General features: G+C 38.4%; 1 protein-coding gene across 4 annotated transcripts in view; it reads left to right on the top strand.

Moving 5' to 3' along the window:
- ADAM23 (ADAM metallopeptidase domain 23) overlaps positions 1-24,643 on the top strand; it is a 172,623-nt gene that overhangs the window by 128,762 nt on the left and 19,218 nt on the right. For 3 of the 4 annotated variants that reach the window (XM_005574061.5, XM_005574060.5, XM_005574059.5), the window contains exons 19-24: positions 9,774-9,824; positions 10,542-10,605; positions 11,850-11,955; positions 15,026-15,145; positions 17,129-17,297; positions 18,445-18,556. In XM_005574061.5, the coding sequence (XP_005574118.1) occupies positions 9,774-9,824; positions 10,542-10,605; positions 11,850-11,955; positions 15,026-15,145; positions 17,129-17,297; positions 18,445-18,556 (622 nt within the window). Of the gene's footprint in view, positions 1-9,773; positions 9,825-10,541; positions 10,606-11,849; positions 11,956-15,025; positions 15,146-17,128; positions 17,298-18,444; positions 18,557-18,937; positions 19,121-24,643 lie in introns of those variants that run through there. The other variant, XM_005574062.5, reaches the window with a different exon arrangement.

Below are 24,643 nucleotides of genomic sequence, written 5' to 3' on the forward strand. Positions count from 1 at the left end.
ATATTTTTCTAGCATGATCAGGATGAACCTAAAATAGAGGTAGAGGGACTTAAAACCCCCCAAAAATCTTCTTTTTCTCCTTAAGAAATAATGAGCCTTGATTTTAATTAATACCACTAATAATTAAGAAAATGGAATCTCTGCAACTCTGAGAATCAGTATTTACAGGCAACATTAAGACTTTATCTCTTTTACCTCATAATGTATTTATCTTAATTTTTATATTAGCATTTTTATATTGCCTCAGAGCTACTTATTAAACTTACCATTTATAATAGAATAAACAATACTTAAGAGAAATCCTTGACAAACAATACTGGTAGATGTAATACAGATATTTGAAAGATAGGAGAAATATTTTTTGTTAGTGCTATGAAATATGTCATCTGGGTGGGTAGTATAACATAATTTAAAGTAAACACTTCTAAATGCTATTGCACTATTGAAGCCTGTCTGCCTCGAGTGAACCATCCTGTATAGCATAATGTACAAGGAAGGTTCTAGAATGACATTTAGAGACTGAATCCAATGCTCTGCTCATAAGCAGAATAAAGTGCACAGATTTATGGTTCTCCTGTTTTAAATGTGCGCAGAGAACATAGAACGTTCCCTAATTTCTCTGGTTAAACATTCCTGTGATAAGCAACTGTCTTTTATTAGCCTAAACTAAAACCAAATAGATTAGAAATCTGACATGTGGCTGTGCCAATTTAGAATAAGGGCATTTTTTTTCATTAGTGAAGAATTGTACAAGGTTTTTTCTAACTGAAACATCACAAAAGTAAAATCTGACAAATTAATTTTAGATCCTGATGTGCTTATTCTAATAGCAATATTGCTTTTGCATTACTGTTGACTGAGGTTGTGTTAGTTTTATTCATTTTTTAACATTACAATTTATTTATTTTTCTGTAAGTTATTGGGGTGCAGGTGGTATTTGGTTACAAGAGTAAGTTCTTTCATAGTGATTTGTGAGATTTTGGTGCATTCATCACCTGAGCAGTATACACTGCACCATATTTGTAGTCTTTTATCCCTTGCCCCTCTCCCCGCTTCCCCCAAGTCCCCAAAGTCTGTTGTATCATTATTATGTCTTTGCATTATTACTTAGCTCCCACATATCCGTGAGAACATATGATGCTTGGTTTTCCATTCCTGAATGATACCTCTTAGAATTAATAGTCTCCATTCTCAGCCAGGTCACTGCAAATGCTGTGAATCCATTCCTTTTTATGACTATGTAGTATTCCATCATATATATATATGTGTATATACACACACACACGCTACAGTTTCTTTATCCACTCGTTGATTGATGGGCGTTTGGGTTAGTTGATGGTCATTTGAGTTGGTTCCATGGTTTTGCAGTTGCGAATTGTGCTGCTATAAACATGCGTGCACAAGTATCTTTTTTGAATAACAAAGTCTTTTCCTCTGGGTAGATACCCAGTAGTGGGATTGATGGATCAAATGGTAGATCTACTTTTAGCTCTTTAAGGAATCTCCACACTGTTTTCCATAATGGTGGTACTCGTTTACATTCCCACCAGCAGTGTAGAAGTGTTCCCTGTTCACCGCATCCACACCAACGTCTACTGTTTTGTTTTGTTTTTTTATTATGGCCATTCCTGCAAGAGTAAGGTAGTATTGCATTGTGGTTTTGATTTGCATTTCCCTGACCATTAGTGATGTTGAGCATCTTTTCATATGTTTGTTGGCCATTTGTGTGTCTTCTTTTGAGAATTGTCTATTCATGTCCTTAGCCCACTTTTTGATGGGATTTTTTTTTCTTATTGATTTGTTTGAGTTCATTGTAGATTCTGTATATTATTTCTTTGTCAGATGTATAGATTGTGAAGGTTTTCTCCCACTCTTTGGGTTGTCTGTTTATTCTGCTGACTTTTCCTTTTGCCATGCAAAAGCTCTTTAGTTTAATTAGGTCCCAGCTGTTTATTGTTGTTTTTATTGCATTTGCTTTTGGGTTCTTGGTCATGAAATCCTGGCCTATAAGCCAATGTCTGGAAAGGTTTTTCAGTGTTTTCTTCTAGAACCTTTATAGTTTCCCGTCTTAGGTTTAAGTCCTTAATCCATCTTGAGTTGATTTTTCTGTAAGGTGAGAGATGAGGATCCAGTTTCATTCTCCTACATGCCGCTAGCCATTTATTCCGGCACCGTTTATTGAAAAGGGTGTCCTTTCCCCCACTTTATGTTTTGTTTGCTTTGTCAAAGATCAGTTGGCTGTAAGTATTTGGATTTATTTCTGGGTTCTATATGCCATTGGTCTGTACGCCTATTTTTATACCAGCACCACGCTGTTTTGGTGACTGTGGCCTTATAATTTGAAATCAGGTAATGTGATGCCTCCAGATTTGTTCTTTTTGCTTAGTCTTGCTTTGGCTTTGTGGGCTCTTTTTGGTTCTATATTAATATTAGAATTGTTTTTGCTAATTCTGTGAAGAATGATGGTGGTATTCTGATGGGGATTGTGTTGAATTTGTAGATTGCTTTTGGCATTATGCTTATCTTCAAATATTGATTCTACCCATCCATGAGCATGGGATGTGTTTCCATTTGTTTGTGTCATCCATGATTTCTTTCAGCAGTGTTTTAGTGTAGAGGTTTTTTGACCCTTTGTTGGGTATATTCCTAAGTTTTTTTTTTTTTTTTTTTTTTGCAGCTATTATAAAAGGGGTTGAGTTCTTAATTTGATTCTCTGCTTGATCACTGTTGTTGTATAGAAGAGCTACTGATTTGTGTACATTAATCTTGTATCTGGAAACTTTGCTGGATTCCTTTTATCAGTTCTAGGAGCTTTCTAGAGGAGTCCTTAGGGTTTTCAAGGTAAACAATCATATCATCAGCAAACAGTGACAGTCTGACTTCCTCTTTACCAACTTGGAGGCCCTTTCTTTCTTTCTCTTGTCTGATTGCTCTGGCTAGGACTTCCAGTACTATGTTGAAGAGGAGTGGTGAGAGTGGGCATCCTTGTTTTGTTCCAGTTTTCAGAGGGAATGCTTTCAGCTTTTCCCCATTCAGTATTATGTTGACTGTGGGTTTGTCATAGATGGCTTTTATTACATTGAGGTATATCCCTTGTATGCTGATTTTGCTGAGAGTTCTAATCATAAAGGGATGCTGGATTTTGTCAAAATGCTTTTTCTGCACCTATTGAGATGATCATGTGATTTTTGTTTTAAATTCTGTTTATGTGGTGTATTGCATTTATTGACTTGTTTATGTTAATCCATTCCTGCATCCCTGGTATGAAACCCACTTGATCATGGTGGATTATCTTTTTGATATGTTGTTGGATTCAGTTAGCTAGTATTTTGCTAAGGATTTTAGCATCTGTGTTCATCAAGGATATCAGTGTGTAGTTCTCTTTTTTGTTTATGTCCTTTTCCTGGTTTTGGTATTAGGTTGATGCTGGCTTCATAGAATGAATTAGGGAGGATTCCTTCTTTCTCTGTCTTGTGAATAGTGTCAAAAGGTTGGTACCAATTCTTCTTTGAATGTCTGGTAGAATTCTGCTGTGAATCCATCTGGTCCTAGACCTTTTTTGGTTGGTAATTTTTAAATTATCATTTCAATCTCACTGCTTGTTATTGGTCTGTTCAGGGTATCTAATTCTTCCTGATTTAAGCTAGGAGGGTTTTATTGTTCCAGGAATTTATCCATTCCTTCTAGGTTTTCTAGTGTATGTGTGTAAAGGTGTTCATAGTAGCTTCAATGATCTTTTGTATTTCAGTGGTATCAGTTGTAATATCTCCTGTTTTATTTCTTAGTGAGGTTTTTTTTGGATTTTGTCTCTTCTTTTCTTGGTTAATCTTGCCAATGGTCTTATCAATTTTATTTATCTTTTCAAAGAACCAGCTTTTTGTTTCATTTATCTTAGGCATTTTGTTGTTGTTGTTTCAATTTCATTTAGTTCTTCACTGATCTTGGCTATTTTCTTTATTCTGCTGGGTTTGGGTTTGGTTTGTTCTTGTTTGTCTAGTTCCTTGAGGTATGAGATTAGATTGTCTGTACTCTCTCAGACTTTTTGATGTAGGCATTTAGGGCTATGAACTTTCCTGTATTTGCTGTATCCCAGAGGTTTGATAGGTTGTGGCATCATTGTCATTTAGTTCGAAGAATGTTTTAATTTCCATCTTGGTTTTGTTTTTGATCCAATGCTCATTTGGGAACAGGTTATTTAATCTCCTTTGCATGGTTTTGAAGTTTCCTTTTTGAAGGTATTTGCATGGTTTTGAAGGTTCATTTTGGAGTCGATTTCCAGTTTTATTCCATTGTGATCTGAAAGAGTGCTTGATGTAATTTCAGTTTTCTTAAATTTATTGAGGCTTGTTTTATGGCCTGTCACATGGTCTATCTTAGAGAAAGTTCCATGCACTGTTGAATAGAATGTGTATTCTGCAGTTGTTGGATGAAATGTTCTGTATACATCTGTTAAGTCCATTTGTTCCAAGTAATAGTTTAAATCCATTGTTTCTTTGTTGACTTTCTGTCTTGATGACCTGTCTAGTGCTGTCAGTGGAGTATTGAAGTCCCCCACTATTATTGTGTTGCTGTCTATGTCATTTCTTATTTCTTTCTTTGTTTCTTTTTCTTTTTTTTTTTTTTTTTTTTTTTGAGACAGAGTTTCCTTCTTGTTGCCCAGGCTGGAGTGCAATGGCGTGATCTCAGCTCACTGCAACCTCCGCCTCCCAGGTTCAAGTGATTCTCCTGCCTCAGCCTCCCAAGTAGCTGGGATTATAGGCAGGTGCCACCATGCCAGGCTAATTTTTGTATTTTTCGTAGAGACAGAGTTTCACTGTGTTGGTCAGGCTGGTCTCGAACTCCTGACCTCAGGTGATCCACCTGCCTCGGCCTCCCAAAGTGCTGGGATTACAGGCATGAGCCACAATGCCTGGCCAACATTTCTTAGGTCTATTAGTAATTGTTTTATAAATGTGGAAGCTCCAGTGTTAGGTGCATATACGTTTAGGATTGTGACATTTTCCTGTTGGACAAGGCCTTTTACCATTATATACTGTCCCTCTTTGTCTCTTTTAACCACTGTTGCTTTAAAGTTTGTTTTGTCTGATATAAGATTAGCTACTCCTGCTTGCTTTTGGTGTCCATTTGCATGGAATGCCTTTTCTACCCCTTTACATTAAGTTTATGTGAGTGTTTATGTGTCAGGTGAGTCTCCTCCTAAAGGAGCAGATGGTTGGTGAGTTCTTATCCATTCTGTGCTTCTGTATCTTTTAAGTGGAACATTTAGGCCATTACATTCAATGTTAGTATTGAAATGTGAGGTACCATTACTTTCATCATGCTCTTTATTGTCTGTGTGCTTTGGTTTTGTTTTTTGTTTTTGCTTTAACTTGTATTTTTGTTTTATAGACCCTGTGTGATTTATGCTTTAAAGAGGTTCTGTTTTGATGTTTTTCCAGGATTTGTTTCAAGATTTAGAGCTCCTTTTAGCAGTTCTTGTAGTGGTGGTTTGGTAATGGAAAATTCTCTCAGCATTTGTTTGTCTGAGAACGATTGTATCTTTCTTTCATATATGATGCTTAGTTTCGCTGGATACAAAATTCTTGGCTGATAACTGTTTTGTTTGAGGAGGCTGAAGATAGGTCGCCAATCCCTTTTAGCTTGTAGAGTTTCTGCTGAGAAATCTGCTGTTAATATGATAGGTTTTCCTTTATAGTTTACCTGGTGCTTCTGTCTCACAGCTCTTAAGATTCTTTCCTTTGTCTTTACTCCGGATAACCTGATGACAATGTGCCTAGGTGGTGATCTTTTTGCGATGAATTTCTCAGGTGTTCTTTGTGCTTCTTGTATTTGCATGTCTAGGTCTCTCACAAGGCCAGGGAAGTTTTCCTTGATTATTCCCTTGAATATGTTTTCTAAGCTTTTAGAATTCTCTTCTTCCTCAAGTATACCAATTATTCTTTGGTTTGGTTGTTTAACATAATCCCAGACTTCTTGGAGGCTTTGTTCATATTTTCTTATTCTTTTTTCTTTTTCTTTGTTGGACTGGGTTAATTCAAAGACTTTGTCTTCAAACTCTGAATTTCTTTCTTCTACTTGTTCATTTCTATTGCTAGGACTTTCCAGAGCATTTCACATTTCTATAAATGTGTCCAAAGTTTCCTGAATTTTTTATTGTTTTTTCTTTAAGCTACTATTTCCATGAATATTTCTCACTTCACTTCTTGTATCATTGTTTGGATTTCCTTGCTTTGGGCTTTGCCTTTCTCTGGTCTCTCCCTGATTAGCTTAATAACTAACCTCCTGAAATTCTTTTTCAGGTAAATCAGGGATTTCTTCTTGGTTTGGATCCCTTGCTGATGAACTAGTATGATTTTTTGGGGGGTATTGAAGAGCCTTGTTTTTGTCCTATTACCAGAGTTGTTTTTTTGGTTCCTTCTCATTTGGGTAGGCTCTGTCAGAGGGAAAGTCTGGGGTGAAGGCTGTTGTTCAGATTCTTTTGTCCCACGGGTGTTGTACTGTCCCCTCCTTTCCTATGGATATGGCTTCCTGTGAGCTGAATCGCAGTGATTGTTCTCCCTCTTCTGGGTCTAGCCACCCAGTGAGTCTACGCAGCTCCTGGCTGGTACTAGGGGTTGTCTGCACAGAGTTCTGTGATGTAAACCATCTACGAGTCTCTCAGCTGTGGATACCAGCGCCTGTTCCAATGGAGGTGGCAGAGGGTGCAATGGACTCCATGAGGGTCCTTAGCTTTGGTGGTCTAATGATCTATTTTTGTGCTTGTTGGCCTCCTGCCACAAGGTCACGCTTTCCGGAAAGTATCAGCTGTAGTAGTGTGGAGAGGGATTGGTGGTGGGCAGGGCCCTAAAACTCCCAAGATTGTATACCCTTTGTCTTCCACTATAATCACCTCTTCAGTTTGTGTGGGAGCTGCGTGAGGCCTGTGACTGCTGGCTTTCCCCCACTTTCCTGACAACCTGCATGACTCAGCAGAGGCAGCCATAATCCTCCTAGGTAGGGATCTGGGAATCTCACCCCCATCCCCCACAGCAACCACAGCAAGACCCGCCCAAGGAGAGTCTGAGCTCAGACACACCTAGTTCTGCCCCCACCTGATGGTCCCAGCTTCAAGAAAAAAGGGCTTTAGTTCTCCCCCGGCCTGTGAGGTCTGCACACCCAATTGGTGCCCTCCCCGGAGTGATGGCCAGGAGGCTTCTCGCCCAGTTCAAATTGTTACAAAGTTCAGCTAGAGAATTCCTGCTCCCTGTGGAGTTTTACTCCTGCTCCTCTGGCCACCCTCCCGACGGATCCCTGTGGTGTCTGGCAAGAATGGGCTGCTCGGGGACCTAGTGAACTCCCGAGCCTTTCTGCTGCTTCCTCTACCTCTGTATTTGGCTCGGCTCTCTAACTTGACTCAGCTCTAGGTAAAGTCAGAAACCTCTCCTGCAAACTGACCTTCAGCTTCTCCAGTGGGGGTGTGTGTTCCCCCTTCCGCAGTTGGGGCACTCACAGTATTTGGGTGTCTCCTGGGTCCTGCAGGAGCAGTCTGCTTCCTTCAGAGGGTCTGTAGGTCCTCTTGGGATTGCTGGTTTGTTCTTGCAGTCGATCTGGAGCTAAAGTTCACACTGCAGGCCTCCGCATGCTGCTCTGTCCAGAGCTGCAATCTAGTCCTGCCTCCTGTCCACCATGATCCCTATCACTGGTTGCATTAGTTTTAGAGTGAGTGAATAATTAATGATAGTTGATTAATGAGATAGTGATTGCATTTTGAGTGACTCTGGATGGATGAAAGAAACCACAGGGATTTCTGTTTTTGTGTAGTTGTGTATTTCTGCTTTTTAGTGCTAATCCCTTGAATACTCACCAGATTGAAAAGCTGTGGCGAATGAAACTTGTATGAGAGTCAGTTATTCTTTAGAAAGGTGTAGAACCAAAGCATTTGCCTTGGAATGTTTGTTAGGAAATTACTGCTTCTTAGGAACGCTAAATCAGTTCTGTTATCTTTCTGTGGTGAACTTGGTAAGTGGCTCAATATGTGCAGCATAGAATAACATAGTCGTATCTGGTTATTGGGCCATGCGTTTATGTTCTCTGGCAGTTCACAGTACTTGCACACCTGCCACATGCCTGGTGGTGGTGTAGGTAATAGGGCAGCAGTAGGAAACAAAACATAGAATCCTGCCTGCATAGAGCTCATATTATGATGGGGCAACAATGAACAAACAAGTAAGTAAAACATGAATTGTCAGTTGGTGATAAGTGCTTTGGAGAAGAAAAAAAAAAAAGGTCTGCTACAGTGTTTAAAACAAATACAAAAAGAAAAAGAAAAAAACTTGTAGACTTCTCTAATAATAATAATAAAAAAAGAAGCCCTTAAAGCCCTTATCCTAAATTGGCACAGCCCCAGAGAGTGCCAGCATTGGGAGGGGCTGCAGCTTTGAAGAGCATGGGTTCTCCGAAGGCCTCTTTGGGATGATGATATTTGAACAAAGTTCTAACAAAGGTGAGGGAATGAGCCATGCAGAAATCTGGAGTGACAACGGGAAAGCAAAGGCAAAGGCTGTGGGTGGCAGCATGCCTGTCGTGTCCACATGGAGTCACATCAGCCATGAGTGAGCAGAAAATGATGTCACAGAGATGACAGGATGAGAGAGTGTAGGAGCAAATCATGTTGAGCTTGTAAGGTTGTTGAGTAAGTTGGGAAACAGAAGATCGATGTGATTTGGTATTTACCTTTTTAAAGAGATCACTCTGATAGCAATGTAAACTCTAAAGTGACTAGGGTAGAAGCAAGGGACTCAGGTGGAAGGCTATTACAGTAATCCAGGTGAGAGATGGTGGTGCCTTGGACAGGGTATGAGCAGTAGGGGTGGAGAAAAGGGGTCAGATTGGCATTATATTTTGAAGATAGAACTAGCAGGATTTATGGACAGACTAGATGGAGGGAGAGTGAGAGAGGAGAGTAATAGAAGATGACTATGGCCTTTGGCTTGAACAATTGGAAGGATGGAACATCATTTACTGAGAAGGTGAAGACTGAGGGAGGACCTCGGTGCATACTGCTGTTTCTTATTTATTTGCCATGCCTGCATATTTTTTTCTTTTTGTATTTGTTTTAAACACTGTAGCAGACCTTTTTACATTCTCTTAAATGTGGTCAATAAAATGTACAGAGAGTAACTTTGGGGGGAAATGAAGTATTTCTTTTAAAAATGATTTGATACATAGACCTATAAAAAGAAATAACCATCACATCACAGACTGTTCTAGTAACATGTCTGTAGTTTGAAGAGGTCAGAACTATTAATATAATGGAGATATAGCACTTACTTTGCGTTGAAAGGCAAAGTATTTCTTCTGTTTCACTAAAGTAGCCTATAGGTAAAATGTCATGATGTCAAATGCAGATTTGACATTTTCAGAGAGCTGAGCAAGTTCTTGTAAATTAGTTTCTTGAATGTGTCCCTTCCTATGTACCAAGCTGATTCATTTCCTTCATTGTCCATTTTAATCTCTTCTACTTTTAACTCTGTAGGCAAGTGAATGTGACTTGTTATTCTGGTCCACCTCACCATAAACAGAAGAAACATAAAATGTATGCACTATGTGGCCCTTATTTACTTATTTTACCAATAATAGCATAAATAATGGGATTAATAATCTAAGGAGTTGCATGTGTTTTTCTCAATGTTTCTAGTTATGTATATCCACCATGCTTGCATTATATATAGTATACACATTATCTGAAGGTACCTAGCATGCTGAATATTAACTAAAAAGATAATATTTTGCAGTGCCCACCAAATCTTCATAAGCAAGACGGATATGCATGCAATCAAAATCAGGTATGCTGGGCTATAAATTTTAAGTGTAATTTAAAAAGGATTCGTTGGAAAGTTTTTTTCCTTTTTTGATCAATATTAATATAACTTCGAAGGGAATTTTACTCAAGTAAATGATTATAGTGGGATTCTAATTTAGAGTTGCTTCATGTGATGCCAAATATTAAATATATTTACCTCTGGTGACAAATTGCCCAGATTAAGAGAGAGAAAAAAAAAAAGAATGTAATGGCTGAAGAACTGGGAGTCTCATTTATTGAGTTGTGACCATTTTTCAGTAATTTCAACCTGCCTGGTGTGGGAAAGAAAATATGACAATCTGTCATGAGTTTTTTTGTTCCCTGAAGCCATATTATAACCTACAGGTAAGTATCATGATATCAAATGCAGATTTGATGTTTTCTAACCATCCATACACAAAAGAACCTAAAAATCATTTTGGTTCTTTCACAGAAATATACCAGTTTTTGTTTACTGTAAAATTTCAAATTTTAGATGTTTAGTTTACATTTAGAGAGCTGTACAATGAGTTCTGTTTAGAGTTTTAAATTTTTAACTGTTATTCTGAAGATGTTTGTGATTCTTATTGGTCACTATAAAAATATTAGAGTATGAAATGAAAAAACTTTATCCAAGTGAACCAGAAGGAGACATTGTAGTAAAAATGTTGGGGAAAACAAACTGACTGTGTGTGCCTCACATGTGTGTTCCTGTCCCCAGGGCCGCTGCTACAATGGCGAGTGCAAGACTAGAGACAACCAGTGTCAGTACATCTGGGGAACAAGTAGGTCGCATCTCCTTGCTTGGTGGTTACACATACCATTTTCTTTTATAGTGTTCTTCTCTGCCAGTCTTGCTGAGATGCACAGCTTGGAGTGATGTTTTTAAAAAAATCTAGAAAGGATGAGAATAAAGAGAACTGTGAATCTTAGTCACAAAAACTATAGAAAACAACTGCTTAAGTTGGGCACTTGTCAGAACTGAGCAGTGCCATTTAGTGGCTGTGGCTCTCAGAGAAGGGGGTGTTGCATTCATTTGCAAAGATTGGGTTGAGTACAGTGTGATTATCCAGCCACTTGTGTGATTTATTTTGTACCTTGGTTTTAACATTTGACCCCCTTTTTTCCATTAACACACACAAGTTAGCTTTCTGGGTTTTACTCCGGGAAAATACCAGACTTTTTTTTTAATTTTGTCATTTACTGTCTCACTTCAAAGTGAAGAGATGCATGTACTTCCTGAGATGCAGACAGGTACATGGCTATGATTCTTAGTACATTCCCTAAAAGTTCATGTGCATATCCTCTTCCTGACATTTACATTGCCTCTATAATAATATCAGTTCATGAGGGCCAGATGGGGGGAAGAATGAGAAATGAGTCTGCCTTTCTAGCCAAGGCCGGGTTCACCCCAAAGGAAAAGAAAGCACACAAAAGGAGAACAGGGCTCCGGCACGAGTGATTTTAGAGTTTGGCAAATACCATTTCTTTGACTGATTTACATTCAGTGCTTTAGTTTTGACAGAGAAAAGATAATGGAGACATTTGTATTTTGAAAGGTTTAATTATCAAAACTCAGGTGCCGACATAAAACCTCAATGGGCTACAACTTTGTAATTAATTTCCTAATATTGATATAAAACAAGATTAAGAATGTTAGTTGCCTGTGTGTCACTTCACCAATTCCTGCTGATAGTCATTCGCACCTTCCATCCTCAAACTCACCAACAAGCATTGGAGAGAAATTTGTGTCTCAGGCTAAAACCAGTGTTGTGTTGGAACTTTTTCGTATTAGCTTGCAAGAGCCAATTGTTAAATTTTTAGGAATTTTGCAAGCCCATGGACATCACATTGAGTGTGAAATCAGCCATGGAGAATTTATGCCATGGAAACTTGCAAATGCTACAAATCAGGATGTTCTTTTTCCTTGTTCTGGAGAATCAGGTGTTAAACACTTACTGGCACATTACTGGTTATGGATAACAAAGAAGATGAGAATTAATTTTCTTCTCTTGCCTATCTCCAAAAGAGGCTGCAGGGTCTGACAAGTTCTGCTATGAAAAACTGAATACAGAAGGCACTGAGAAGGGAAACTGTGGGAAGGATGGAGACCGGTGGATTCAGTGCAGCAAACAGTGAGTGGTCAGCTCTGAGGGCATCATCACTGGACTTGGAACCCCTTATTATGCAAGTGCAAAATGAGCACAAAATAAATGCTAATGATTTTTTTCTAAGTGTTCACCTATTCCAAAATTTAAAGTATTTGTTTGTAATAGATATTATTATATCTAGAGGCAAATGGCTACAGATTAAACTGTTACTATGCTACAGAGTCATGCCATTTCCACAGAATTCAGAAAATTTCTCAGGTGCCATATTTTACTTCATTTTTGTTCTGATGAGATACTTTGCCAGAGCATTACAAATTAATACTAGCTTTTAATTTTCTACTTTTACTAGAATATATGGCCTATGAACGTAGTAGTATACATGTAGTTTAAAAGCAAACTATGTAGACCATATATATTTTTGCGACGAAAGTGAAATCTTACTATTTTTTTTATCATTTCACAAGTGTAGTAACATTTGATTTATTCAGATATCTAATATTTACACCAGAGATTTTTTTTCCTTTCCAAAAAGCATCTAGTTAGTACATATTAAAGGCATCTTTACTCAGGAAATGAGATACTTTCAGAGCACATTGATATTTCTTTCTGTCTGTCTTTTTTTTTTTTTTTTTTTAAATTGAGACTGAGTCTTGCTCTATCGCCCAGGCTGGAGTGCAATGGCATGATCTCAGCTCACTGCAACCTCCTCCTCCTGGGTTCAAATGATTCTCATGCCTCAGCCTCCTTAGTAGCTGGGATTACAGGCACCTGCCACCACGCCCGGCTACTTTTTGTATTTTTAGTAGAGATGGGGTTTCACCATGTTGGCCAGGCTGGTCTCAAACTCCTGACCTCAAGTGATCCACCCTCCTCAGCCTCTCAGTGCTGGGATTACAGGCTTGAGCCACCATGCCCAGCCTGCTATTTCTTTGATTAGTTGAGGAAAGTTAGAATTCTCATTAATTAGGTTATTAAGGTTAATTCAATTACTGTGGAACAATGAAATCATCCCTTCTAAAGCAATGAAAATTCTCCTAATTTTGAAGCAGAGCAAGAATTTAAGGGAAGCTTTATTCTCAGTTAATGATCTCTGTTATATTTTACGAAACTTTGCAATTCCATGTAGTCTTTGATGATGAATGAGGCCATAGTAGGCAACAAATCTTTGACTATAATTTTTTAAAAATTAAACCAAAATAATAGAGAACAGAGCTTCTTATCTGATGTCTCATGAGTGAAGCACAGATGTTCCAAGATGTTGATCCTCAGTCCTTGAGGTGTCAGGGAATAGGAGCAAGGGGAGCCTGAAGTAGTCAAAATCCATGGGATTGGACACCTTGAATTTGATTAGCTTTATTCATTCACTCCATGTCCTAGAGAATCTGATTATCTCTCTCTGTTTCATGACCTCAAAAAGTTTGAGAGGCATTGGATTAGATTATTGTAAAAGATAGCTTTTTAGTATCTGGTAATAGAATACCCAATCCCCAATAAGGTAAGGGAAATTAATGTGTTCGAAACTTGAAAAAATTGTGAAATATATGGCCAGACACGATGGCTCCTGCTTGTAATCCCAGCACTTAGGGTAGCCGAGGCGAGTAGATCGCTTGAGTCCAGGAGTTCAAGACCAGTCTGGACAACATAGTGAGACCTCATCTTTGTTTTTAAAAAATTGTTAAATGTATAAACATAAAAATAAACAACACATAAATATACATTTTACCAAATAATTATGAAGTGAACTCCCATGTCACTCCTACGTGGGTCAAGAAATAGAACATTGCAGCATCATCCCAGAAATAGTGCAGATACCTTCATCCTGACTTTTCTTTAGAGTTTTACTGCCTAAGTTTTCATCCCTAATGCTTCATGTGTTATTTTGTATTTTGTTTCTCAGTTTCTCAAGTCCAGCATTTTAAGAGTTTTCTGTGGTGTGTATAGCTGTCTGTTGTTCATTTTTATTATTTATTTATTTCACTTTTATAAATGTACAAATAAATGGATATACTATACTTTAGTTCTCCATTCTGTGTTGATGAACATTTAGATTGTTTTCATTTTTTGGCTATTAGGCATCATGCTGCTATGAATATTCTTGTATATGTAACCTAGTGCACATTTGTACCTCTTTCTGTAAGGCCTGTACATAAGTAGAAAATTTGCTAAGTCATAGGGGATGTTATCAGTGTTACCAAATGATGTCAGACTGTTTTCTAAAATGGCTGAACTAGTAAATTCTACCATCAGTATTATGTATATAAGAATTTTGTTATGCCATATTTCACCAACACTTGGTATTATCAGACTTTTTGCTTTTATCTGTTCTGGTGGGTGTGACCTGATACATTAGCATGGTTTTAATTTGCATTTCCCCAGATTACAAGTGGAATTTAGCACATTTTTGTACATTTGTTGGACATGGATTTCCTTTTTTTGTGACGTGCCACTTTAATTCTTTGCCCATTTTTTAGGAGTCATTGTTTACTTAACAGACTAGAGGTAGAGGTCCTTATGGTGCATGAATTTAACAAGGTCACCAAAGACCCAGATAATTTCTGCCCCTCCATCCTGCAACCCTTAGCGTGTTGGCTTTTTGTCCTTATGCTTTGTGAACTCATGATTGTGAAGAGGATGCAAAAGCTATACATTCAAAGCTAGGAAGTAGGGATAGGAGCAAGAGGTCTTCTCCTTGTCAGTCTCTAACCTTTTATCCCAAAAACAAAATCCTCCCAGTCACTCCCTAGCCAGCTTTTACTCACGTCTTCACAGCCCAGGGGCCACTTTTAACTCTAAGAAGAGGAGAAGGGGGAATGGATAGGAAAGTGGGTGTCGAGAATGGGAGTACCAAGAATAGATGAGACAGCAGTCATGATCCATCTTTCAGGGCTGGGCACTTTGCTGTTCCAAACAAAACTGTGATCCTCTTAGCAAAGAAGGAGGGGGTTATCACCTACCAATGATATATGATCAAATGTTTTTGTTTAGAAAGAAAGAGAATATTTTAAAAATTTGAATAAATGTGGACCGAATCGTTTGGATTTTTTAAGCTTGATTCCTCTTGTCTGGTCTGTTTGTTTTCTTTACACATGTTCAGTGATGTGTTCTGTGGATTCTTACTCTGTACCAATCTTACTCGAGCTCCACGTATTGGTCAACTTCAGGGTGAGATCATTCCAACTTCCTTCTACCATCAAGGCCGGGTGATTGACTGCAGGTAACATATTAAATGTTGGAAGACCTCATAAGCCATGAGAATTACACATTTCAGAAAATCAAATTTCAAAAAAATCAGAAATCAAAGATTCTAGTTTTTACAAGAGGAAAGTTAACTTAGATTTTATTATCACCTTTCATGTTGACAGTCACTTAAAAAAAACAAAGTTGTATATTGACTTGCAGCTTACATTTGCTCAAAGTTATACTAGTTAGTAGTAATATACCCTTCTTTGTCATCATAATTTTAAGAGCGGAATTATGGTGTTCATTCTAACCCATTATTAAAGTTTTAAGCATTAGAGTATGTCACTATTTGAACACTGTATGTGTTTTTTTTTTTTTTTATGACTGAAAAGAAAAAGAATTTAAGCTACAGTTTATGTAGTTTATGTCTGGTTTGGAAGATGGCTTAACAAATACCTAATCACATATAGAAAATATTTATTAAAATAGTAGGTAACCTATAAGCAAACATTTGATATCCAGTTGTCTGTGAGTACAAGGCATGTAGATACGAGGCTTATTTTTGTTTATCCAGGGAGTCATATTATATTCCAAATAGGTATTGTTTCCTTCAAAGTAGTCATAATTCTAAGATACTAGTTTCTTACTCAATGTTGTTGCTAAAACACTTTTGGCCTTCTGCCTACAGAATTGCCTTCAGCGTCTGCAAACTTTTAGTATCCTTAGAGTACCATATCTTCACCTTAAGTGAGATAATATAAGATATGGGATGATCCAAAAGTAATTTTAGGAAATTTATTGGGTACTAAATTGGATAATGCTGTCTCGGTCAAATGGTTACTTCTTTCCTGGCTTTTAAATGGCTCTGAAGACAATTCTAACAGGGTCTTGGACAGTGAGAGCCCTCCTGGAATAAATTTGTAGTCTCTAAAGCTAGTTACTTTGATGTATACAAGCTTTATTTGAATGTGTGTTTTCATGCCTTTAGATAAAATAGCCTTGTTAAATTATATTGTTGTATATACTAAACTAGCATATTTGTTAAATATTCAGCAAGATATTCTGTTAGTGACTATAGCATTATCATTCAAATTCAAATTATTCCCAACTTTGAAATTTTAGAAGTAAGCACTAAAACACATGAAATAATCTTATGAAACCACTGTCATATATGTGGTCTGCCATTGACTGAAATTTTTTACACAATGATAAGTACTTGCCTATCTAAACATATCTAAACATAGAAAAGTCATACTGCCCCTTTTCTCTATTTACATATGTTTAGATAGGCAAGTACTTACCATTGTTTTATAACTGTCCACAGTATGCAGTACAGTAACATACTATACAGGAGTTTAGCCCAGCAGCAATAGACTAGACCATCTAGCAGTGTCAGTGTATAGTAGGCTATACCATCCAGGTTTGTGTAAGCTCATTTTATGACATTTGCACAAAGACGAAATTGACTAATGACACATTTCTTAGAATGTTATCCCCATCATTACGCTAGGCATGTCTGTAAATATCAATAGGAAATAACTGGTTTGTTTATTTTTTTCAATTATGGATAGTCAGATCTTCTGAAGTAAGAATAATATTTTTCAAAATATTTTTTATTTGCTGTTTTTGTTCATCATCTGCTTTTTTTTTTACTATGCTACATCTGAAAGCCTTGGAGAGCTACTAATATATTTGCTTCTTTTGTTCTCATACAGATACTTCTCCTTTAGTCTTAATGTTGGGTCTTGAAAACAAGTGAAGATTTAGAATATACTTTGTGCAAATGACATTTTTCTTGTTGATGTGTTTTCTAATAATGATTATGAGTTTCTTTTTCATGCTCTTTTATTAAGGAAAGGTAGGGAAAGGGGAAGAAGAAGAGGAGTAAGAAAATGCTAGGAGAAATCCACATCCACTGACAGCCTCTTCAGTTTCATGAAGAGCAAGTCTCATTCGTGTTGATGTTATATTTCTAAGTGTGGTGCGACTGGTTAAATGGATATCTTTCTTGTTTTAGTGGTGCTCATGTAGTTTTAGATGATGATACGGATGTGGGCTATGTAGAAGATGGAACACCATGTGGCCCGTCTATGATGTGTTTAGATCGGAAGTGCCTACAAATTCAAGCCCTAAATATGAGCAGCTGTCCACTTGATTCCAAGGGTAAAGTCTGTTCGGGCCATGGGGTAAGTAGGTATCAATGTGACAGCTGGAACCTTCATGGTCTGGCATGGTCACAGTGGCTGGACTTTCAGCCATTCTCCTAGCCAACATGGTGAAACACCATCTCTACTAAAAATACAAAAAATAGCTGGGTGTGGTGGTGGGCACCTGTAGTCCCAGCTACTGGGGAGGCTGAGGCAGAAGAATCGCTTGAACCCGGGAGGCGAAGGTTGCAGTGAGCCGAGATCAAGCCACTGCACTCCAGCCTGGGCGACAGAGCAAGACTCCATCTCAACAATAATAACAACAACGACGACGAAAAGGCCACATTCAGCCTTGTTAATCGCAATCATGGCATTAGAATATTTCAGATTAAAAAGCTTCCTTGTTTGATTTTATCATCTCTAGTAATCTGTCCCTGAATGTATTTCTCAGGGAGATAAGGGTTTAAACATTCCTGTGTCTAGTTTGCTGATTGTTATTTATTTCATCTAGATTACAGTTCCATTCCAGCATGCTGGCGGGTCCCTGGAGAAAGAGGGAGGAGACAAAGATCACTCTGGGGTCCTCAGCTTGGCTGACTGAGAAAAGAGGGTTACCAGGGTCTAGGGGTGTTGGGATGGGGTTGGGGGGAATGCTTGTTGGGCAGGGAAGGTGCCGCCAAGTGAGTTTGGTGTTGGACATGGTGATAGTGAGGTCATACAAGGCATTGGTGATTTATGTCTCCTGGCCTTTTATCTCCAGCAATGCTTTTGAGCCCACTATCTATTAATTTATTGAATGAAGTATATATGTTTTTAAAGTGTGTTCCTAGAAACAGCTACTTCTGAACAAAGTAGGAAAAAGTATCTTATCAGACATTTGTATACTTAAGTAATATCATGATTCAGTTTAAGAATAACATGAATAATTCAATTTAATTTGAGAATAATAAATAATTGAAGAATTTCTTCCTTTTAATCTTTTTCTTTAATTAATGGAAAAAATGTTACACAATATGATCTATGCATTATTACTTCATGTCTAGTGATCACAACCATGGGAAACTTTAAAAAGAAATTCCAAATAGCTTTTAAAGCTTCCTCCCTGCCCCCATGTCTCTTTTACATCTATCACCATTATTCTACAAAATACAGTGAAAATGCTGTATCTGTTCCTTTTTCTTCACAGGTGTGTAGTAATGAAGCCACCTGCATTTGTGATTTCACCTGGGCAGGGACAGATTGCAGTATCCGGGATCCAGTCAGGAACCTTCACCCCCCCAAGGATGAAGGACCTAAGGGTTTGTGTGATTTCGGTTTCAATTCATGGAATACTGAATTCATCGACACTGTTCCAATGCATCAATATAACATTCTCATCGACTTAAGAGGAGACACATAAGGATATCTCTTTTTGCCTTTGAAGTATATAATTTATGTTACTGCAGAATTAAGGATTCTGTTATATCATATTTTTAAAATGTGTTTGAATTACTTCTTAGTCCAGAACTGAGACTGGAAAGAAGTAAATATACACATTTTCTTTAATACAGTATTCTTTTTCTCTTTCAACCTTATTCTCTTTCCATAGTCACAAATTATTTTGTAGTTTGTCTAAGCTATGCCATTTTTCTAATAGATCAAATCTTTTTGGCTGACATGAGACTCTGGTTACTTTTCAGTGTCGGAATCTCCCCAGAAGGAAGTTGTCACCTTCCAAGCTCTTTTTGAACACTCTCTTGACTAGGAAGGAGTTGGAATTCTTCACAGAACTTTCATTCTTCAAAGAAAATGTGAAAGATCTGGACCTTTGTTTTAATCAGTCATTAAGAGGAGATAAATTAGAATTTGGGGATTAGAAAGAGACTCAGGGGCCACTTAGGACCACTCTCTATTTTTGCAGATGAGAAGGCCCAGACCCTGAGGTCAGGTCACTTACTGTAGTCACTGAGGTAGTGAGAGACAAGGCTGGGACCAGGACCCAAGTCCCAAGTGCCTGATCTCAGACTCTTGTTCTCTGCCCATCCATTATATCATCTTTTTTTTTTTTTTTTTTTTTTTTTGACAGGATCTTGCTCTGTCACCCAGGTAAGAGTGCAGTGGCACAATCATGGCTCACTGAAGCCTCAAACTGTAAGGCCCAAGAATCCTGCCACCATGCCCGGCTAATTTTTTTATTTTTTGTAGAGACAGGGTGTTGCTATGTTGCCCAGGCTGGTCTTGAACTCCTGGCCTCAAGTGATCCTTCCGCCTTGGCCTGTCAAAGTGCTGGGATTATAGGTGTGAACCACTGCGCCCGCCCCTCTTACATCATCTTTTTTTTTTTTTTTTTTTTTTTGGAGACAAAGTCTCGCTCTGTTGCCCAGGCTGGAATACAGTGGTGTGATCTTGGCTCACTGCAACCTCTTGCCGCCCGGGTTCAAGCCATTCTCCTGCCTCAGCCTCCTGAGTAGCTGGGATTACAGGCACCTGCCACTGCACCTGGCTAATTTTTGTATTTTTAGTGGAGACAGGGTTTTACCATCTTGGCCAGGCTGATCTTGAACTCATGACCTCGTGATCCACCCACCTCGGCTGGGATTACAGGTGTGAGCTACCGTGCCCGGCCTCTTACATAATCTTATAATGTAGTCTGTGTTATCAGGAGTATGGTAATCATTTTTCATTATTCTCCCGATTCCCAACCCCTCATACAATTTTCAAAGATCTAGAAAAACCATCAGTCACAAACAGGCTTACTACAGCATCTGTTACATTGTACCTGAGAAGCCAAGGAAATACTAGAACCAGTTTTTATATACAGGGATGACATTGTACATCAGCTTCTTTATCATGGTACTGCTAACAGTTTTTTTTGTACGTAACTGCCATGCTTTTCTCTGACAGGTTGGAAAATGCATATAGGATTAGTACCATTTTGATCCGCTTAGTTTTGGATGAAAATTTATTGAAACTCTCTGAACGTCAGTATCGTTTATGTGGGAAAAGATGATTTCAGATGCAGATAAAACTCTGTAGTCCTCAATTCCTGAAGAGATTTAGGCTGATTCAGACGCATGTGAATTGTTCAGTAATAGTGGGTGTGTTAAAACACATTTTATGCATTTGCTTAATATGCCCATGATATTAAAATTCTGTAAGAATCATAATCACACCCTCACAGTCTATTTCTGTTCTCTTCCTTCTATTTCTAAAAGGGAACGTATTCCACTTTTACACTTAGTCTTTTGTTACTTTAAAACTAGAACAAAAAATTCTTGGATCCACCTTCTGAAGTTAGATTTAGAGAAGATTTAAGCTGTAACAAGAGGAGCCAAGGTTCATTCTTTCCAGATTTTCTCTCCACAGTGTGTCTGTGATTTTTTTTTTAAGATCTAGATGCTGTTTCCTCAAGTGATGTATAAAGATGCCTCAAAGAGTCTAAGAGCTAAATTTACTTAGACTCTGCCTTTTTTCTTTAAGTAGGGTACAGGATTATTAATTGTCTAGTTCTATAATATCTATTCCCTGTTCCTTCACCCACCCATGCCTAAAAATCTTTGGAGGCATTCAGTAAAGAAAGCCACGTTCTAGAGAAAGAGTACTCATAGCTGCCTTTTGTTTTGTTTTGCTTTGCTCTCTCCATTTAATGTGGTAGCATCCCACACTATCTTTAAAAAAAAAAAAAAAAAAAAAACAACTTTTTTGATCCTTCAAGGAATACATAACTTAGTGAAGAAAAATTTGAAAATACAGAAAATATTAAAACTCAGAGGTGCTCAAGATAAGCATTATTGGGCCTGGTGCAGTGGTTCATGCCTGTAATCCCAGGACTTTGGGAGGCCGAGGGCAGGTGGATCACCTAAGGTCAGGAGTTTGAGACCAGCCTGGCCAACATGGTGAAACCCCGTCTCTACTGAAAACACAAAAATTAGCCGGTAATGATGGCACGTGCCTGTAATCCCAGCTACTTGGGAAGCTGAGGCGTGAGAATTGAGCTTGAACCCAGAAGGTAGAGGTTGCAGTGAGCCAAGATTGTGCCACTATACTCCAGCCTGGGTGACAGAGTGAGACATTGAGTCCCCTACTCATCCCCCCCAAAAAGAGGCCAGGCAGGGTGGCTTACACCTGTTATCCCAGCACTTTGGGAGGCCCAGGCAGGTGGATCACCTGGGGTCAGGAGTTTGAGACCAGCCTGGCCAACATGGTGAAACCCCATCTCTAGTAAAAATACAAAGATTAGCTGGGTGTGGTGGTGCATGCCTGTAATCCCAGCTACTCGGGAGGCTGAGGTAGGAGAATTGCTTGAACCCAGGACGGGGAGGTTACAGTGAGCCAAGATCGTGCCATTGTACTCCAGCCTGGGTAACAGAGAGAGATTCCATCTCAAAAAAAGAAAAAGAGATAAGCATTCTGGTATGCTTCTTTCCTGTTGCATGTTTTCTTTTTCCATTCTTAATGAAGACAGTGTAGTCACTGTAAAGGTATTCATTGGTTCTAAAATTATTAAAAACCTTATGAATCTCTAATAATTTTGATTAAATTGAAAATAAGTCAGCCGGGCGCGGTGGCTCAAGCCTGTAATCCCAGCACTTTGGGAGGCCGAGACGGGCGGATCACGAGGTCAGGAGATGGAGACCATCCTGGGTAACACAGTGAAACCCCGTCTCTACTAAAAAAATACAAAAACTTAGCCGGGTGAGGTGGCAGGCGCCTGTAGTCCCAGCTACTCGGGAGGCTGAGGCAGGAGAATGGCGTGAACCCGGGAGGCGGAGCTTGCAGTGAGCTGAGATCGCGCCACTGCACTCCAGCCTGGGTGACAGAGCGAGACTCCGTCTCAAAAAAAAAAAAAAAAAAAAAAAAAAAAGTCATTAAATGAAATAAATGACCTAGTTATTTTTACAAATGTTTAGATTTCCAGAAAAATCAAGCAATTTTAGTACAAGTAAATAATAGCTTTTATCTATAATAGCTATCTGTATCTTTTTAACCTCTTTTAAAAACTCTATTAATCTACTGGTAAAACAGAAACTAAAAAACTTTGTTGTAGATTATATTGTTTTGTTTTTGATTGTCAGGTTAAAAGAAGATTCCAAGTGATAAATTATGTGCTTTTCTTTTTATTCAGTTAGCAAATATTTATTGACTGTCTACTATTTAAAAGATAACGTATCCTTGGCATACAGACACTTCATAAATATTACACTCTTTCAAAATACGTAAAGGAAATGAGATGCGACATGCTAGTGCCGCTTTTCAGTTTGTCCATATTCATTTGTTTTGTTGCCTTGCTGAAGAGTAATAGGTAATGGACTCAAGTTATTAAAACAATCAGTGTTTTATTGACTGTAGGCTCAGCAGTGTGTGGGACACTAAGATTTTTCTCAAAAACTGCATATTGTGACTGGGCGCAGTGGCTCACACCTGTAATCCCAGCACTTTGGGAGGCCGAGGCAGGCAGATCATGAGGTCAGGAGATCGAGAGCATCCTAGCTAACACGGTGAAACCCTGTCTCTACTAAAAATACAAAAAATTAGCCGGGCAAGGTGGCGGGCGCCTGTAGTCCCAGCTACTTGGGAGCCTGAGGCAGGAGAATGGTGTGAACCCAGGAGGCGGAGCTTGTGGTGAGCCGAGATCACGCCACTGCCCTCCAGCCTGGGCAACAGAGTGAGACACTGTCTCAGAAAACAAAAACAAAAACAAAAAACTGCATGTTGTGTCTTTTTTCTCATGATCCAACTGGTTTGATTGGCGCCTGCCTGATTGAGCACAGTGTTTGGGCCCTCCCCAAATGCTTGCCGTTTATAATGGGCACCACCCACAGTGGCCAATCATATCCATAGATGAAGGTTTTCTGTATAGGTGCAGTAAGAGTATTAAAAATACTTAGTTTTATTTAATTTCAATGTGCTTCCATTATATAGAGAAAAAAATTCAAGAAGCATAATGAAAATATGGCCTTTTAAAAAATCATGAACGTGGACATAAAAGATAAATTGTACCCGACTGCCCTTTGGATCAAGACCAAATTAGTAAAAATGAAGGTGAATATTATGACTCCATCTTCATTGATTTGAGAATGTCAGAAATGAACTGACGTGTTTTGGGTATTTATTTTAACTGTAAGTTCCTGGAAGAATAGGAAATTCAACCTCTCCTGTGTGGGGACTGAAAGCATACCTGAAAGCATTGCCACTGGAGTCACCCTGTACTTGCTCCAGTTGTCCGCTATGGACCCATAATTTAAGGCCTGCTAGATTATTCACGCCAACTTCTCAAACCAAACTATTGAAAGACAAGAAATAGGATCTCAAAGCACAACCCATGTGAGCAAGGATTTTTTTAAAAGGATTTTTGTCATGTTACTTTATTTTTTCTACATTGTTGTTTATTTCACATACAAAAACCCTGTCTTAATTTTATTTTTAATTTTTTATATTTTTAAAGCCTAGTCCTTCTCTCAACTTATTTCCACTGAAATCATTATAGAAAATTATTTTGCTTTGTTCTACAAGGACAGAATGTATTTTAACTCTGTTTAAAAGACCTAGAATTCTCTCCTGTTACAGGGAGATCCACATCAAGTACCCTAATTGTTGTCTGTATATAGACACCTTCTCAAGGTGCTTACTGTAGAATACAGTGGATATTTTCTCATGTGATAGTTTACATCACCATTGTAAGAAGGAAGAGAAACTGGGACATAGCTGATGTTTTCAGTGGTATGTGTGGGCAGAGATATTATTCCTGGGAAGCTTTGGTCAGACCTTTTTATCACAACCACACTCATCAAATCAGAGATAAAAAGGGCCTTAGAAACAATTCAGTCTAGACCCCTTGTTTTACAAATAAAAAACTAAGTTTTCAGGGTTAATAGTGAGTGGCAGAGCCAAGAATATAGCATAATCACCTTATCTTGAGCCAAATGCTTTTTTCTGTTATTTCACACTCCTGTTTTGAAGTTGAATAATGAGGCTAGGCACAGTGGCTCATGCCTGTGATCCCGATCACAACACTTTAAGGAGGCTGAGGTGGGCGAATTGCTTGAGCCCAGGAATTCCAGACCAGCCTGAGAAACATGGAAAAACCCCATCTATACAAAAAAATAAAAAAATTAGCTCGGTGTGGTAGCATGTGCCTGTAGTCCTAGGTACTTGGGAGGCTGAAGAGGGAGGATCACCTAATCCCATGAGGCAGAGGTTGCAGTGAGCCAAGATCACACCACTGCACTCCAGCCTGAGCAAGAGAGTAAGACCCTTCTCAAAAACAAACAAACAAACAAAAAAGCTGAATGTTAAGTTATTCTACTAGTTCTTATAGCATAATAGCTAGTAGAAAGCGAAACAGTAACTAGGTAGTAATCAGGCTTATTAGCTGATCCATTACTTGTCAATGGTGCTTTTTATGG

The sequence above is a fragment of the Macaca fascicularis genome, chromosome 12, assembly GCF_037993035.2.
Source record: "Macaca fascicularis isolate 582-1 chromosome 12, T2T-MFA8v1.1".
NCBI classification, from domain to species: Eukaryota; Metazoa; Chordata; class Mammalia; order Primates; family Cercopithecidae; genus Macaca; species Macaca fascicularis.